We start from the raw sequence: 15,058 nt of genomic DNA, 5'->3' as shown, positions 1-15,058 counted from the left end.
GGACTTTAGCGTGAACTTCTCACCCGATTCATGTAGCAGTCAGCCGGTGTGCATTACCTCAGTCAAAAGACAGCCGAGAGCAATGAATTTGCTTTAAACCAGGGTTTCATGAATAAAAAGTTTTGACTGCGCATTTGGGCGACTGTTATACTTGAGGACAAAACGACGCTCCGTTCTTGTGTTCACAGTATCGTTGGCTGTTGTAATCGTAATCTCCAGTGAAGATGTCAGTGGTGGGATTTGATGTGGGCTTTCAGAGCTGTTATGTTGCTGTCGCTCGGGCCGGTGGGATAGAAACGGCAGCGAACGAATACAGCGACCGATGTACACCGTAAGTCAAACACTTTTACTCTGGTAAAACTTTAGTTATGATCGGTTTATGATTATGCACTGTATTTTTACACTGTACATTTCTGGTTGGTTTTAAAGCTGGCCTGTCACAATGAGGCCAGAAATGTGTGTGAAACTTGATTGCAGCCTGTTTTATTTTCATTTCGGAATGTCATTATTTTGTTCAATTTGTCTAAGTAATGTATCATATAAATATGTTATATACTTTGTCCCACTGTAAAATACTAATCTACTTTGGACTCATATAATTCCCCTACAGTATTTTAATTATCCTTAAGTAGGATAAATCATAATGAAAAAGTCAATTATATATCTGTAAAGTTTTTTTTATATGAACGTAGTTTATATGTCAGCTAGTTGTTTAAGCGTAATAATGAATGAGAGCGTGCTGCGGTCAGTTAGCCGAATGCTACAGCGCGTGGCTCGTGCTCCTGCTGCTGTGACGACACACCGGCGGCGCGCAAGAACATTCTAGCATATAGACGCGCGCCGAGAGCTTCACTTTAAGCGTTTGGGAATAATTATACCGTAATATACTACAACAATAGAGTTAATAAACATACTGATATATTAGATGGAAATGCCTACAATGTTAATGTCTCACAAAAGTATGAGAAGGCATAAAAACTGAGAAATCTATGTCAGATTCCAGGCTAATATTGTGATATTATCTTCTGATACATAAAATAATATCTGTTTGGGGCTGTCATCATAAATCAAGATACAAAATATATATCATATGTTGATATCATATTATGTACAAATATACAATGTGTATATAGTTTGTGAAGTGTGGTTCTCAAATATATACATCTTATGTTTTTATTTTATTTAAAAGACAGATTAATGCACATTATAAAAAAAAATGAATACTATGCCATAAGGGTTAGAGTCATAATCATATTGTAAAAATGAGTAAGATTAGTTTCTAAGTACAAAAGCAAGATGTGACATGCATTTGATAAGAATAACAGATCCCTTCAAAACAGTTTTTTAGAGTGTTGTTTCTTTACATAAAGTGCAATAACCTTATTTACATTATCAAGTATTGTTTACCTAAACACTTATTTAGTTTAAAGGGATAGTTCACCCAAAAATGAAAATTCTGAACCCCTTTTACTTCCTTAGTTTTCTTTTTCCTACTTTAGATATAAATGGGGTCTACAAATGGTTTGGTTACAAACATTTCTCAAAATATCTTCCTTTGTGTTCATCAGAACAAAGAAATTTATACAGGTTTGTAACAACATGAGGGTGAGCAAATGATGACAGAACTTTCATTTTTAGGTGAACTACCCCTTTAAATTGTCTAAATAAATATCCTATGAGTACTGTTGTGAAAATAGTGCACAACATTTGTTGCTGGCACGCGTAATGCAGTTTTTAGTGTAAACATGAATCTTGACGCATGAGTGTTGTCATGTATGTCAAATTTTTTACCTTTTTTACTACATCGTTGTCATGTAAACACATAGCTTTAGATGGATAATAGCAGGTTATAATGTAGAACATGGCAATACCCTAAAACTATCAACTACCCAGGTATAATTATTCAAAAATATTCATATTTAGGGGTGGGACCAAAATCCATTTCACAGAATAATTTGATTTCACTGTAACGGTTTATTTCACTTTATCAGTTTTGTTGTTTTTGGAAAATAGAAACTTACTATAGGTTTTAATTAAATACTCACCACTTTTTTTTTTTAAATATGACATAATTATTGTTAAAGTGAAAATGCCCAGAAGATAACAACAGATTAAGTCTTGATAGACAGAATCCTGTTCTTTAATCAGTTATTTATTTTATAGATTATTGAAGCTGTAGTATGCATTTATTGCATTTTGCATTTATGTACTTTAAAAATAGACGATACGTAAAATAAATGGGTATGAATATATAAACAAACCTACAGACAGGATAAATACCTGTATATGAGAGACAGATATCTAGAAGTTGATATTATAAATATGATAGGTGCCACAAGGGGATGACCATGAAGTCTGTTTTAAGGTCTTGTCACTCTATACTTTCTATTAGACCTTAACCGTTGCGTCCCTTTCTCGTATTTCTAATAAAAGATTTTGTACTATGAGTCAAACTATATAGAAATGACTTATTTTACATGTTTTTCCGTCACACCCCGTCTAACGTGTGGGAGTGGTGCTTTGGCCACGCCCACTTATTTACATTCTGTGGAATACACTGAATAGAAAAATCTGTTTCGTCTGAAGTTTTATTTCACAGGAACAGAATATCCGTCATACCACCCAGCCCTATTTCTATTTTGTGGAAATGACTTTCTGGTGGTTAATCAGTATTTTAATGTCTGGTATGAATATCAAAAGAGCAAGATTGCCAAAACATAAGTATTTTACATTTAATGCCCTTATTGATATAATGTATGTACATGATACAAATTATAATATTTAAGTAGCCTAATGAATAAAGTAGTCACAATTAATTATTGACCTAATCTAATAATGTAAAAATGGTCTAATATCAGCCGAGTTATTGACCTGACTGATATATTCCCCAAATATATATGTATGCACATAATATTACTAATTTTTAAATGCATATTTTGCAGGTCATTTGTATCTTTTGGACCTCGTAATCGTTCAATAGGAGCAGCTGCCAAAAGCCAGGTGAACTTTAAATTAATATTTTTTTTTATTATTTGTGCAATAACATATTCTGCATTGGGTAGTGATGGATGAACAGTGAAACTAAAAAAAATATCTCACAACAAGGTGGTGACAAACTGCAAGAACACCGTGCAGGGGTTCAAGCGATTCCATGGCAGGGCGTTCAGCGATCCGTACATCCAGTCAGCAAAGTCCAGTCTGGTCTATGATCTGGCACAAATGCCCTCGGGGACCACAGGCATCAAGGTTTAACCGCATTACAAATGAAATCTGTTTTAGCAGATTTTTATAAACTAGGACATTTTGGGTTATCGCTGTAATGCTGTGTTTTCTCTGTTCCCGCAGGTCATGTATATGGAGGAGGAGAAGGTGTTCAGCATAGAGCAGGTCACTGCTATGCTCCTGACCAAGCTTAAGGAAACCGCTGAGTCTGCTCTTAAAAAACCTGTGGCAGACTGTGTCATTTCTGTACGTAATTTACATGTTCAACTTGAATTTACACCCCATGGTTAAACTGTATAACTATTTACATTTTTTATGTTTAGTTATTGTCACTATTATGTAATCAGACAGGTTAAGTTAGTTTTGGTTTTTCCTCATAATTTTGTAGGTTCCAAGTTTTTATACTGATGCTGAGAGAAGATCAGTCATGGATGCTGCACAGATCGCAGGCCTTAACTGTCTGCGACTCATGAATGACACTACAGCAGGTGAGATACCCACATATGAGCATTCTGTTATTTATTTACTCTAAATTGTTTTTCTGAACTTATATGAAGAAAAGCGCTCAGTCAAGATGCATAATCTAATAGGCCATTTATGTTTGAATAACACAACACCAATCACGTCAGAACGAACGTTTGTTTATTCAGAAACCGCAACCTTAAATAAAATCTGATGTGGGAGACATTCCTGTGCGAGCAAAAGCATTTCGCATCACTACAAAGCCGTAGTCGAACCATGACTTTTGAATGCATGGGGTATGCGATCCTTTAGCGTCACTTTTTCCATCACTTTTTGATGCTCAGTTTCCACCTTTAAGCATCATTTTTTGACATGCAGGGTACTCTCAGTTTCCAGTTTGGCTTATGTGTCATTCTGACAATGACTGATGAAGTGTCACTTTAAAAAATAAAACAAATAATGAAGAGTATTAAAGAGCCAGTAAGTTGACAATTTTAAGCATCCTATCACTGTTTATAAGTCCCAGACAACAGGTTTAAATGCATGCAAGGTCAAAAAACACTGTAATATTCTCAAAATATACATTTAAAATTACCCCATTTCTCAGAGATCCCCAAACGATTTGTCTGAAGCCGTTCAACGACTCAGTCTGCATAAACCCCACCTTTCAGTAGCCTACTCTGCTCTGATTGGTCACAGATCAGTGGCACAGACCAACAATAGTGCAACATGTATTGACCTAGTGCTAACATGATTTAATGAGAAGACATTATCAACATCATTCATCATTAATCCACGCAATAAAAACGACGATAGAAACTAACATTTAACACTCATTTAAGCATTTATGTAGCTATAATCATACTTGCAGGTTGTGGTTAGGAGTTGCATGTTGTTCCAAATAAAGTGGGTACTGAACCATCTTTCATTGCCAAACGTCTAAATTCCTCCGTTAAAAATTCATTTTAAAGGGATACTTCACCGATTTAGCATTCAGCTTTGTATCTGTAGAAACCCGGCAGTATTACTGAATGACCATGTTTCCCTCCCTCATTTCCCCCTGAGAGGAGAGATATCTGCATTTTGGTTCTGCAAAAAAGTCCTCCGATGATGTAATATGACGATTTTTGCATCATCGGAGGACTTTTTTGCAGAACCAAAATGCAGATATCTCTCCTCTCAGGGGGAAATGATGGAGGGAAACATGGTCATTCAGTAATACTGACGGGTTTCTACAGATACAAAGCTGAATGCTAAATCGGTGAAGTATCCCTTTAAACACTGATTCTTCACAGCCAGACACGTTTAGTATATCCCTCCTTGAAAAAGTCTCCTTGGGTAGTGAAAACAACACAAACTGAAAACACAGCGTGAGCTGATGTTTACACACACTAGCTGTGGGCGGGTCATAGTTTTCATTTCTCCTGCGGGCAAGGCTGTAGGCGGAGATTAGTATCTCGTGTGACGTGGAAGTGTTCGTGTGACGTGGATAAAGTCAGGCAGGAGATCCAATCCATATAACGACTCGTTTCAGCAATTCAGAGTCAACTCCCTACTTTAGAAGCCAATAAATGTATTAATCGTGCACTTTTTGGTTCAACTACTTTGCACATTGTTTACATTGATGGACAGCTACATGACACACTGCAATACAGGTCACTTTCCATTTTAGATCTGTGTGGCTCTTTAAAGGAATCATTATTAAGTCCGTTCTTTGTGTCATTTTAGTTGCACTGGCATATGGGATTTACAAGCAGGACCTGCCAGCTCCTGAAGAGAAGCCCAGGATTGTAGTGTTTGTGGATGTTGGCCATGCTAGTTACCAGGTCTCCGTGTGTGCCTTTAACAAGGGGAAGTTAAAAGTAAGGATTTTCTTTTATTTACCCTTTGTACCCACAATTTGGCTTATTCATACTTACTCATATTTATGGATTTTTAGCCAATAAGCGATTTTAAGAAAGAATTTGCTCACAACATAAACTTTTGTCACTTTTGGTTTATTATATCACCTTTTCATTGCCAAACTCCTGATGTTTAAACCCATCAAAACAGCCAATAAATATTGGTGACCGATACATAGGTGCAACTCTTCTAATATCTTTGTTGACTGGCTTTTGCAGGTTCTTGGTTCTGCATTTGACCCTGAGCTGGGCGGTAAAGACTTCGATGAGGTGTTGGTCAAATACTTCTGTGAGGATTTCGCCCAGAAGTACAAACTGGACGTGCGCACGAAGCCTCGCGCTCTGGTGCGACTCTACCAGGAGAGCGAGAAGCTGAAGAAGCTCATGAGTGCCAACTCCTCTGACTTGCCACTCAACATTGAATGCTTCATGAATGACATCGACGTCTCCAGCAAGCTCAACAGGTTGGTAACCACGGGCAACCGCGCTAACAGTGTGTAGACGGCTAAATCGGGCACTGGGACTCAGCGGGGTAACTTGGGCACTGAGCTTGAATTGGGAAATGTTTGTGCTCATGACATGTGCATCATGATGTCAGCAGCTAATAATATCTTTGTGACTCTCTTCCAGAGCTACATTTGAGGAGCTTTGCGCAGGGCTACTAGCCAAGGTGGAGGGTCCTCTTCGCAGTGTCATGGAACAGACTAGTAAGTAGTAATGTAGTCAATCAAGCTTGTTCATTAAATATAAAAAATCAGTAAATTGAAAAAAATTGTAGATTGAGCTGGTTAGTAAAGCAGCAATATTTTATTTTGCTACATCCAGAGCTGAAGAAAGAGGATATCTATGCAGTGGAGATTATAGGTGGTGCCTCCAGAATTCCAGCTATTAAAGAGAGAATCAGCCGATTCTTTGGAAAGGAGCTGAGTACAACTCTCAATGCAGATGAAGCAGTGGCCAGAGGATGTGCACTGCAGGTCAGAGTCAATGTAAAAAAAAATCGAAACGTATACATCATCTGAAATTAAAAAAAGCTTTCTTTTCTGGAATCTTGAGGGTGCCAAATATTGAGAAAATCGAAAAATTTGTCCAAATGAAGTCCTTAGCTCTGCATGCATCCACTCACAAAAATACATGTTTGATATATTTATAATAGGTACTTTATATCGTCAAAGGTGTGCTTACCATCATTTATTACAATACTTTCATAATATTTGTTTTTTACTATGGAAGTCCTTTAAGACTTGGAATGGGCTTTGTGACATCTTTTCGGTCTTGTGACAAAGTCTCCAGGTTCAATTTTGCCCCATTTCAGAGAAACGAGTGTCAAAATTCCAGTAACATGTTTGACTGACTGATGTAAAAACTTTAAGGGCATTTTTCTAAGTTTGTGAAGTTACTGCACTTAGCCTTTGGAGGGCAGCATAGTTGATTTGACTTGTACGCGTTCACGAACATTCGACGTATGTGCATTGCGACAAAATGCTATGAGTATCCAGGGCTACATACTTATGTGCACGCATGCGTGACCTATGCATACAAAGTACGCACGGTTACAAAAATCCAGTGGGGCGGAACAATGACCCAAATGTTAAAATGCCCAACTTTACAGCAGAAAATAATGATTACAGCCTGGTACAAAACGTGATTTTGGTCTGTAACTGCGATGGGGGTGAATGTAAGGGTGTGGCCATTTAAGTGATAGGTTTATTGCCACTGCTGTCACTAATTTTGACCTAGGTGGGTGTGGTTTCAGCAAACAGCCATATCTCAGCTTCACCCACGTCCCGCCTCTTTTCCCATTTTCGGTTATCCGCGAGTGACGCGCTGTGACGCATGACCAAGATGGCCGACTATTGGCTTCAAAAAACTCTTCACAAACCTATGGGTGACGTCATGAACACTACGTCCATATTTTTTACAGTCTATGGTTTGGGCCCAGGGAATATGCAATAATACTAAAAATGTAAATGATTTCTTGTACCATATTGGATTTAAATTGTCTGTTGTAGTGCATTCTGGGATTGATTATATTTTGAGTTAATGCTTTTTGGGCAAAACAGTGCTTGGTGTGGCCTTTGTATTGGAAACAATTGTAATGCTAAAAGGTGGTCAAGCTCACTGTGTTTTGGAGAGAGTTATGATATTTCACATCATCCATGGTCATTCTGTTTGACTTTTGTGTTTTCTTGTAAAAAAAAAACTCACGCATGTTTGTTATTCCTCAGTGTGCCATTCTGTCACCCGCCTTTAAAGTGCGAGAGTTCTCCATCACAGATGTGGTACCGTATCCTGTCTCTCTTAAATGGACTTCAGCGGCGGATGAAGGCGTTAGGTTTGTTAGCAGTTCATGACTCTGCACTCTGTTATATCTCTCCTTATTTTAAAGTTCAACAGTATTTTAATAGCCGCATACTGTTGTCCACTGCAGCGATTGTGAAGTATTCCCAAAGAACCATGCGGCACCGTTTTCAAAAGTACTGACTTTCTACCGGAGGGAACCCTTTACCCTGGAAGCTTACTACAGCAATCCAAAAGAGTTGCCGTATCCTGATCCGACCATAGGTATGTTGGGAAATGTCTTTAACCTTTTCCTAAGAAACATTTACGCCACAGGGCTTGAGATCATGTCATTCACCCTAATTTTTGGTTGCCCATAGGCCAGTTTAACATCCAGAAGGTTGTTCCTCAGGCGTCAGGTGAGAGCGCTAAGGTGAAAGTGAAAGTTCGTGTAAATGTACACGGGCTCTTCAGCGTTTCCAGCGCTTCTCTGGTGGAGGTCATCAAACCTACAGAGGGAGAAGAACCTATGGAGACAGACACACCAGTTAAGGAGGACGAGGTAAAGACATCACTAATGGTTAAGCACACCCTTTATTACTGTCTGGCTTATGTCTGACACGTCCACGCTAGCACACGGGTGTGCATTTGGTGCAAATGATATCATCGAGAAGCTTGTATCAGCATGCATTTTCTCAGCAACGTGCCACCTGTTAATAGTATAACTATCTCCCTGTGTGTACAAAGGCATTTGTTTCAACATTTTGAACTAATCTTGGCGTGTCAGCATGTTTAGCCACAGTTTGGATTATTTGTCGCTCATTGATCAAAGTTAATAACAAACATGATGACTATATTTACTCCTCAAAGAGCAAGATGCAAACGGATCAAGAATCGCAGAAGAATCTAAGTGATGATCAGAAAGAAAATGCTGACAAGAAATCAGACACTGAGGAGATGGAGGTGTGTGAATTTACACACTTACACACGCACTCCAGATATACAAGACATAGTATTTAAGAACATGTTGTTAAATTGTATTTACATTTTAAAGTGGATGCATGTTATCACACCACTAACCCTAAACCACACACAATGTATCAGATACTTTGTTTCTTATCCAAGTACACACATATGTAAAAATGGCACCAGTGTTCCCGAATTTAAGCCGTTCTTGCACAACACCAGGCAAAATATACATTTTCCCCTTAAGAGCATCTAGTAGTTAAAGTCAATTGAAAAATTCACTGTGGCCTCAATTTTAGACCTCGCCAGAAGAAAACAAACAGGAGAAGAAGAACGATCAGCCTCCACAAGCCAAGAAACCCAAAGTCAAGACGAAGACGGTGGACCTGCCCATTGAAAACAGCTTGCACTGGCAGCTGACCAGTAATGAGCTCAACGTGTTTGTGGAGAATGAGGTACTGTACATAAAACATAGACACATTTAAACAGTCATCATCAGTTTGAAATGTAGATTTGTTTATACTGTTATAATCACTAGCAAATGCTAAAATGGATACAAACCTAAATCAACCATCACCATTAATTATACTCATTACAGAACTGCTAACCCTAAGTGTTAAACGTGTGTAACCGTCCCAACATCAAATGTGTTTGGGGCATTTTAAGGAGCTTGTAAGGACAGTCCTATAGACCTTATTAGACTCAAGCCATATCTACCCAGAACACCATAGTAGGGTTGTACCGGTATGAGAATTTCACGGTATGGTAATCATCTTTGAAAATATCATGGTTTCACTGTATATGCTATTTAACAATCATCATCATCATTATTATTATTATAATCATCAGCTATAGTGACCCTTAAATAAATAGTTGAACATATAGTTTATTATATTAAACTTTTTATGATCAACTTTTTGGGGCGGTTTTTGGGCCTTAGTTTAATTTGGAAATATAACTAGTTTTAACAAACATGCCTTACTAAAAACATTACCTGTGTGGATTTTCCTTAAAACCCATCAAGTTGACTCATGATACCATTTAGTATAATCGCAATCGCACATCGCAATATTAGCAGCAATAACCGCAATGGGGAAAAATTACCCAAATCGTGCAGCCCTTGTTTATTATATCAAACTTTTTATGATAAACTTTTTATGGTATGAGTATGAGTTTAGCTTTAGGGAAAAAAATATAAAATAAAGCTGCACATCTACAAGTTGAACAAAATAAGGAACAAGTTATTTCTCTTTAGAATAGAAAAGAATAAACCAAACTGTCCTTCCTCTTGAATAGTATAAATGGGAAAGCAAAACGTGCAGGGATTTTTTCAGATACCCAAGTTTACCCAATTCCGGATTTTCACTTATTTTCGGTGGGGAATGGAAATGAGAATTTGTAGCCACTGGATTGTTTATTGTGTTACGTATTTGTGTCCTATAGGGAAAGATGATAATGCAGGACAAGCTGGAGAAAGAAAGGAATGATGCCAAGAACTTTGTGGAGGAATACGTTTATGAGATGAGAGATAAACTGCATGGAGTGCTGGAGAACTTTGTTAGTGAGACTGTAAGTGTGTAATCTTATTCCCACTTGTCCATATACAGTAGCAAAACCTGCCATCATGTGTAAGTTAAGCTCACGAGTGATTCGTTTTTCATTAAACATAATGCTTTTTGATTCAGGATCGAGATTCTTTCTCCTTAAAACTGGAGGACACTGAAAACTGGTTATATGAAGAAGGAGAGGACCAACAAAAACAAGTGTACATCGATAAATTGGCAGAACTGAAGGTAAAGATTAGATTAGATTACATATTGAGATGAATGTATGAATGACGAAACAAACTAATCCTTATTTGTCTTTTATAGAAACTTGGAGATCCAATTCGAAACAGATTTATTGAGGCTGACGAGCGACCGAAAGCTTTCGATGAGCTTGGAAGACAAATCCAGCAGTACAGGAAGATTGTAGAGGCTTACAAGGCCAAGGTAACCATTACAAATTGAGTAAGGAATAATTGACGACGGGCCGTTGAATTATTAGAAAAATGTTTCAATAGTTCAATGGCCCGGAGTCAATTATTCCGCTTATACTACGGTTACCACACCTCAATACCTCGATCACATCGGTTTTTGTACTTAAATTGTGTACGCTGTTGTGAGTAGGACTATTTCTTCCACGTCTCATGCAACGGCTCTTTTGCTTGTTCCAAAATGTCATTTCAAAGCTGGCAATGAAGGCTTAAGCTGTTGATAACATTCTGATGCAGTTATTAATGAAGTTATTAGAGAGAGAGAGAGATTGTGTGAACGAGGTACCTCTGTGCATCTCTAAACGGCGCTGTTATTGCCTTGGAAAATCATCTGTCATGTTGTTTTTGTTAGTCCATTATTACATTTAAATATGCGAAGTGATATTGAACTGTAATGCGGTCAAGAGAGCTGCCTGGAACTACGTTCATTGTGCATTTCCCAGAACATAATTGCACACCTCAGAACTTTCATCGGCCAATCAGATTCAAGCATTCAACTGACCCGTTGTATAAAGTAAACGCTACTCAAGGTTTTGACTGTTTGTCATAAACAGTTCATGTGAATTAACTCATTTTGTTTATTTCTGAACTCAGGATGAGCTGTATGATCATTTAGATGAGCTGGAGGTCATGAAGGTGGAGAAACAGGTGAACGATGTCATGACCTGGATGAACAACAAAATGAACCTGCAGAGCAAACAGACTCTTAGCCAGGATCCTGTGGTTAAAGTCCAGGAGATTCAGGCCAAAACTAAGGTATAAAGAAAACATGAAGTTGTTTTATTGTCTAATACAGTGGTCCTCAACATGTCTGTGAGTTGCCCGCCAAAGCACTTTTTTAACTCATTCCCTGCCAGCCTTTTTTTAAAAAGTTGCCAGCTAGCATTTTTTTGTTATTTTCACAAAAGTTTTACAAAATGTCTTCCAGGAAAATGTTCTTCTATAAATATATATGCATACAAATATATCAAATGAAAGAACAGACCCTCTGCTTTCAACAAACAAACGAAACATCCTACCTTCATTTATTCTCTCTTTATAACCTCTTAGGTATGGGTAGGTTTCTTTAAAAATACCAAATTTTAAACAATATAATAATTGCATTTTTGGAAATGAATTTTGTTAGAGATCAGATTCGGAAAGAAAATTAAAACATACATAGAGTTTAAAATTGATGAAATTTGTTTTTGCATCCGTTTTTTATAAATTGGGTCATCTAGTGGATAATGGCGGAAATACAGATTACATTAAAAATCGCCAGGAAAGTGCATTGGCAGGGAAATGTTTTTTCTTAATTGACAAGATAACTCTTCAAAGGTGGGGAAAGAGTTAAAGGTGCCGTGTGAAACATTTAGAAGGATCTAATATTGACTGAAATGCTATATTATATACATAAATATATTATCAGGTGTATAAAGACTTTACATAATGTACTGTTATGTGTTTATTACCTAAGAATGAGCCATTTTTATCTACATACACTGCGGGTCCCTTTACATGAATGTCGCCATTTTGTGCCGCCATGTTTCTACAGAAGCTCTTAACAGACAAACTGCTCTACAGAGCGCGTTTTGGCACTACTGTATTTTGTTTACTACCATAGCTTCTCTATATCTTTCAGTAAATGGTGGTCTGAGCCGTTGGTTGCCGCTAAAATCTACACACTGCACCTTTAATTTTTATTATGTATTTTATTTATATTAGCTTGGCTTCATTTATGTATATTAACATTAAGTTATGATAAAACTTTTTAAGTAAAATAAAAATTTTGAGTAGACTTTATTAAAAAAGTTAGCCCTACAGATTTTATCCATTGTGGTAGCCCTTGCTCACAAAAAGTTTGGAAGACCCCTTGTCTAATACATAAAGTGGTGCGTTCAAGTCTTTAAAAAAGGTATTGAAAATTCAGCATCTTTTCATCTCACATTTGCAATGTCTGTCACCCTAGTCTTAATTTTTGCATCTGTGACATGTATTGGTTTCATGTTTATTTCTCTTGCATTTACAGGAGCTGTACTCTGCTTGCAATCCTATTGTAACCAAACCCAAGCCCAAGGTGGAGCCTCCCAAAGAAGAAAAGACAGCTGAACAGAACGGCCCTGTTAATGGACAGGAGGGCACAGAGGCCCAGCCGGCCAGTCCAGAGAAAGGACAGGCCGCCCCAGAAAACACAGAGGCCAAGCTTCCTGAAATGGACATTGACTAAATCACTTTGGCTTCCCTCCCTCTCTCAACCCCAGGCTCCAGCCTCACTTGCGCCTCTTATAAACAAACTCAAAAGCTTTCAAAACACAACAAGCGTCTCAACCTGATTGATTTTGGTGATGCTTGTCTTGCTCACTCCAGCAGTATATTCTCTTGCTGTTGGTGGCATGTTTTCTGCTTTGTTTCACATAAACTTGTTACAGGTACAGGATGAGAACCTGGTCTATGTTGCTTTTTGAAGACATCTAAAGTTCCTGTTCTTTGAAAGAACACTTGAGGAATTGTGAAGCGGGATGGACTTGAGAGCTGCACGCTAAACACTGTTAAAATGATGTTATGTTTATTTCTGTTATGCTGTTTGGAGATTTTATTGGCTTTGAAGATTTGTTGTTACTCAAATAACATCATATGTTGTTGTTTTGAATCTTGAAGTCCAATATAGTTTCTAGTCACCAGGTTTTGTGAGAAAGCACTGAAATAAAGGAAGAGAAACCTTAAACAATAACTGAGAAGAGTTGTAGACGCAGTAGCATAACGTGCAGTATATGTTGAAGTCGAGTTACTGTTATGCAGTATTTCATTGTAAAAGATGAATTATTTTGTGGCTGTAGGTTTGTGTGTGTGGTCGCTTTTGGGTAAACCCTGGGGTTTCTGTTTTTTTTTACTCTGCAACCAGTGTGAATGGTGGAGACTTATTTTGTGTTCACTCCAGTCACAAATTGTTGTAAATGATAATTATAATAAATCAATCAATTTCATAAATATAGGTGCAAGAAATTATCTGAATGATGTTTATAATTTTATTAAAGATGTTTCATTGAGTCCATAACAGTCTATTCTGATGTTCAGGGACATATGATGTTCATTATGGTTTACTGTAAGTGTTAATATTGTGTCAGTTTACTGAGGTATTAGAAATTATAAAAAAAGAAATTGTAGGAATTTTACAACCACAAAATTATTCACAAATGCAAAAATTCCTCTGGAAGCAGTTTTTTTTATAATGAATGTTCAGGTATGTAAACAATTATTGTAGATCTGCCAAAATTAGAGATGTAATGCAATGATCTTATATAGAATTGAAAATATATAAAGATAGAAATGTAGAGTTTTCCTTTATTTATCCATTTGATTATATTATATTATATGCTATGATATAAATTGCATATATTCATATCAATTTAATACATGAGAGAGTGTGATTTTCTGTAGGTGTGGTTATACATGGTATACTTTGATATACATGAAAACGTAAACATAAACGTGAATGATGAACACGAAAACGTGCAAATATCTCATCAAAATTGAGTTATGGAAATGCCCTTACTTCATAAAAAGTTTTTTACGCCCGTTTGAGGTGGGTTTTCGATTTGTGCGAATAATGGGAGATGTAAATGCATCTGCTGAAAAAATTCTGACTTCACGAACATTAAACCCACCTGACAGGCTGACGTTGTCCACCATATATGGGCCACGATGTTGTCTTAATGCCCTTGCTGCTAGTGCCTGCATCAAAAATGCTGCATTCCTTCTCTTGTGGACAGCTTTTAGATTGGCAAATTACAAGCTGCACTGCAAGTAAATGAATAATTTGCCCCATCATGAGTACATGCGGTCCTGTTTCCATTTTCCAAGTGTGCCTTTTGTTGGTTACGCCATCATTTGTTGAAACAACGTGATGAAACTAATTCGCATTTGTTTTCTTTTTCTTTTTTTTGCGAATTTTGGAAATCGGGTAAAACCTATTTTTTAACCTGATCGATTGATGCAAAAAGCTTGAAATGGCTAAATTAATGAATTTTACGTGGAATATGATTACAGATTCACTAAACAGGGCAAAGTTCAAAAAGTTCAGATGGGAGTGGACATTTCTGCAAACACAAGTGCAATCTTCTCATTTCCATAATGACCAACGCAGTCTACCAAGAGTAGCCCCTGCTTAAAAAAACAATAAAACCATTACAGAAAATTCTAATGGTTTCCATTA

At 37.2% G+C, this 15,058-nt stretch overlaps 1 protein-coding gene across 1 annotated transcript; it reads left to right on the top strand.

Annotated features, from left to right (window-relative positions):
- Positions 1 to 3: 3 nt before the first annotated feature.
- hspa4a (heat shock protein 4a) lies at positions 4 to 13,900 on the top strand. Its single transcript, XM_073871055.1, has 19 exons — positions 4 to 331; positions 2,943 to 3,000; positions 3,106 to 3,246; positions 3,346 to 3,468; positions 3,611 to 3,710; positions 5,413 to 5,546; positions 5,805 to 6,049; positions 6,216 to 6,292; positions 6,411 to 6,562; positions 7,814 to 7,920; positions 8,017 to 8,150; positions 8,246 to 8,427; positions 8,736 to 8,828; positions 9,131 to 9,286; positions 10,275 to 10,400; positions 10,517 to 10,624; positions 10,703 to 10,822; positions 11,461 to 11,622; positions 12,875 to 13,900. Exons 1-19 carry the CDS (start codon positions 225 to 227, stop codon positions 13,070 to 13,072), a joined length of 2,523 nt encoding a protein of 840 aa, XP_073727156.1. The 5' UTR covers positions 4 to 224; the 3' UTR covers positions 13,073 to 13,900.
- The last annotated feature ends 1,158 nt before the right edge of the window (positions 13,901 to 15,058 follow it).

Source organism: Misgurnus anguillicaudatus, chromosome 9 (assembly GCF_027580225.2).
Source record: "Misgurnus anguillicaudatus chromosome 9, ASM2758022v2, whole genome shotgun sequence".
Taxonomy (NCBI): domain Eukaryota; kingdom Metazoa; phylum Chordata; class Actinopteri; order Cypriniformes; family Cobitidae; genus Misgurnus; species Misgurnus anguillicaudatus.
Note: the sequence above shows the minus strand (reverse complement) of the source record. Positions and strands in the feature narration are given on the sequence as shown.

Bases quoted from the DNA above. Each gene is read 5' to 3' on its own strand.
- hspa4a (XM_073871055.1), top strand. From the start codon at position 225: ATGTCAGTGGTGGGATTTGATGTGGGCTTTCAGAGCTGTTATGTTGCT. The intron at 3,469-3,610 runs GTACGTAATTTA...ATAATTTTGTAG, and splicing joins TGGCAGACTGTGTCATTTCT to GTTCCAAGTTTTTATACTGA. The intron at 8,829-9,130 runs GTGTGTGAATTT...CCTCAATTTTAG, and splicing joins CAGACACTGAGGAGATGGAG to ACCTCGCCAGAAGAAAACAA.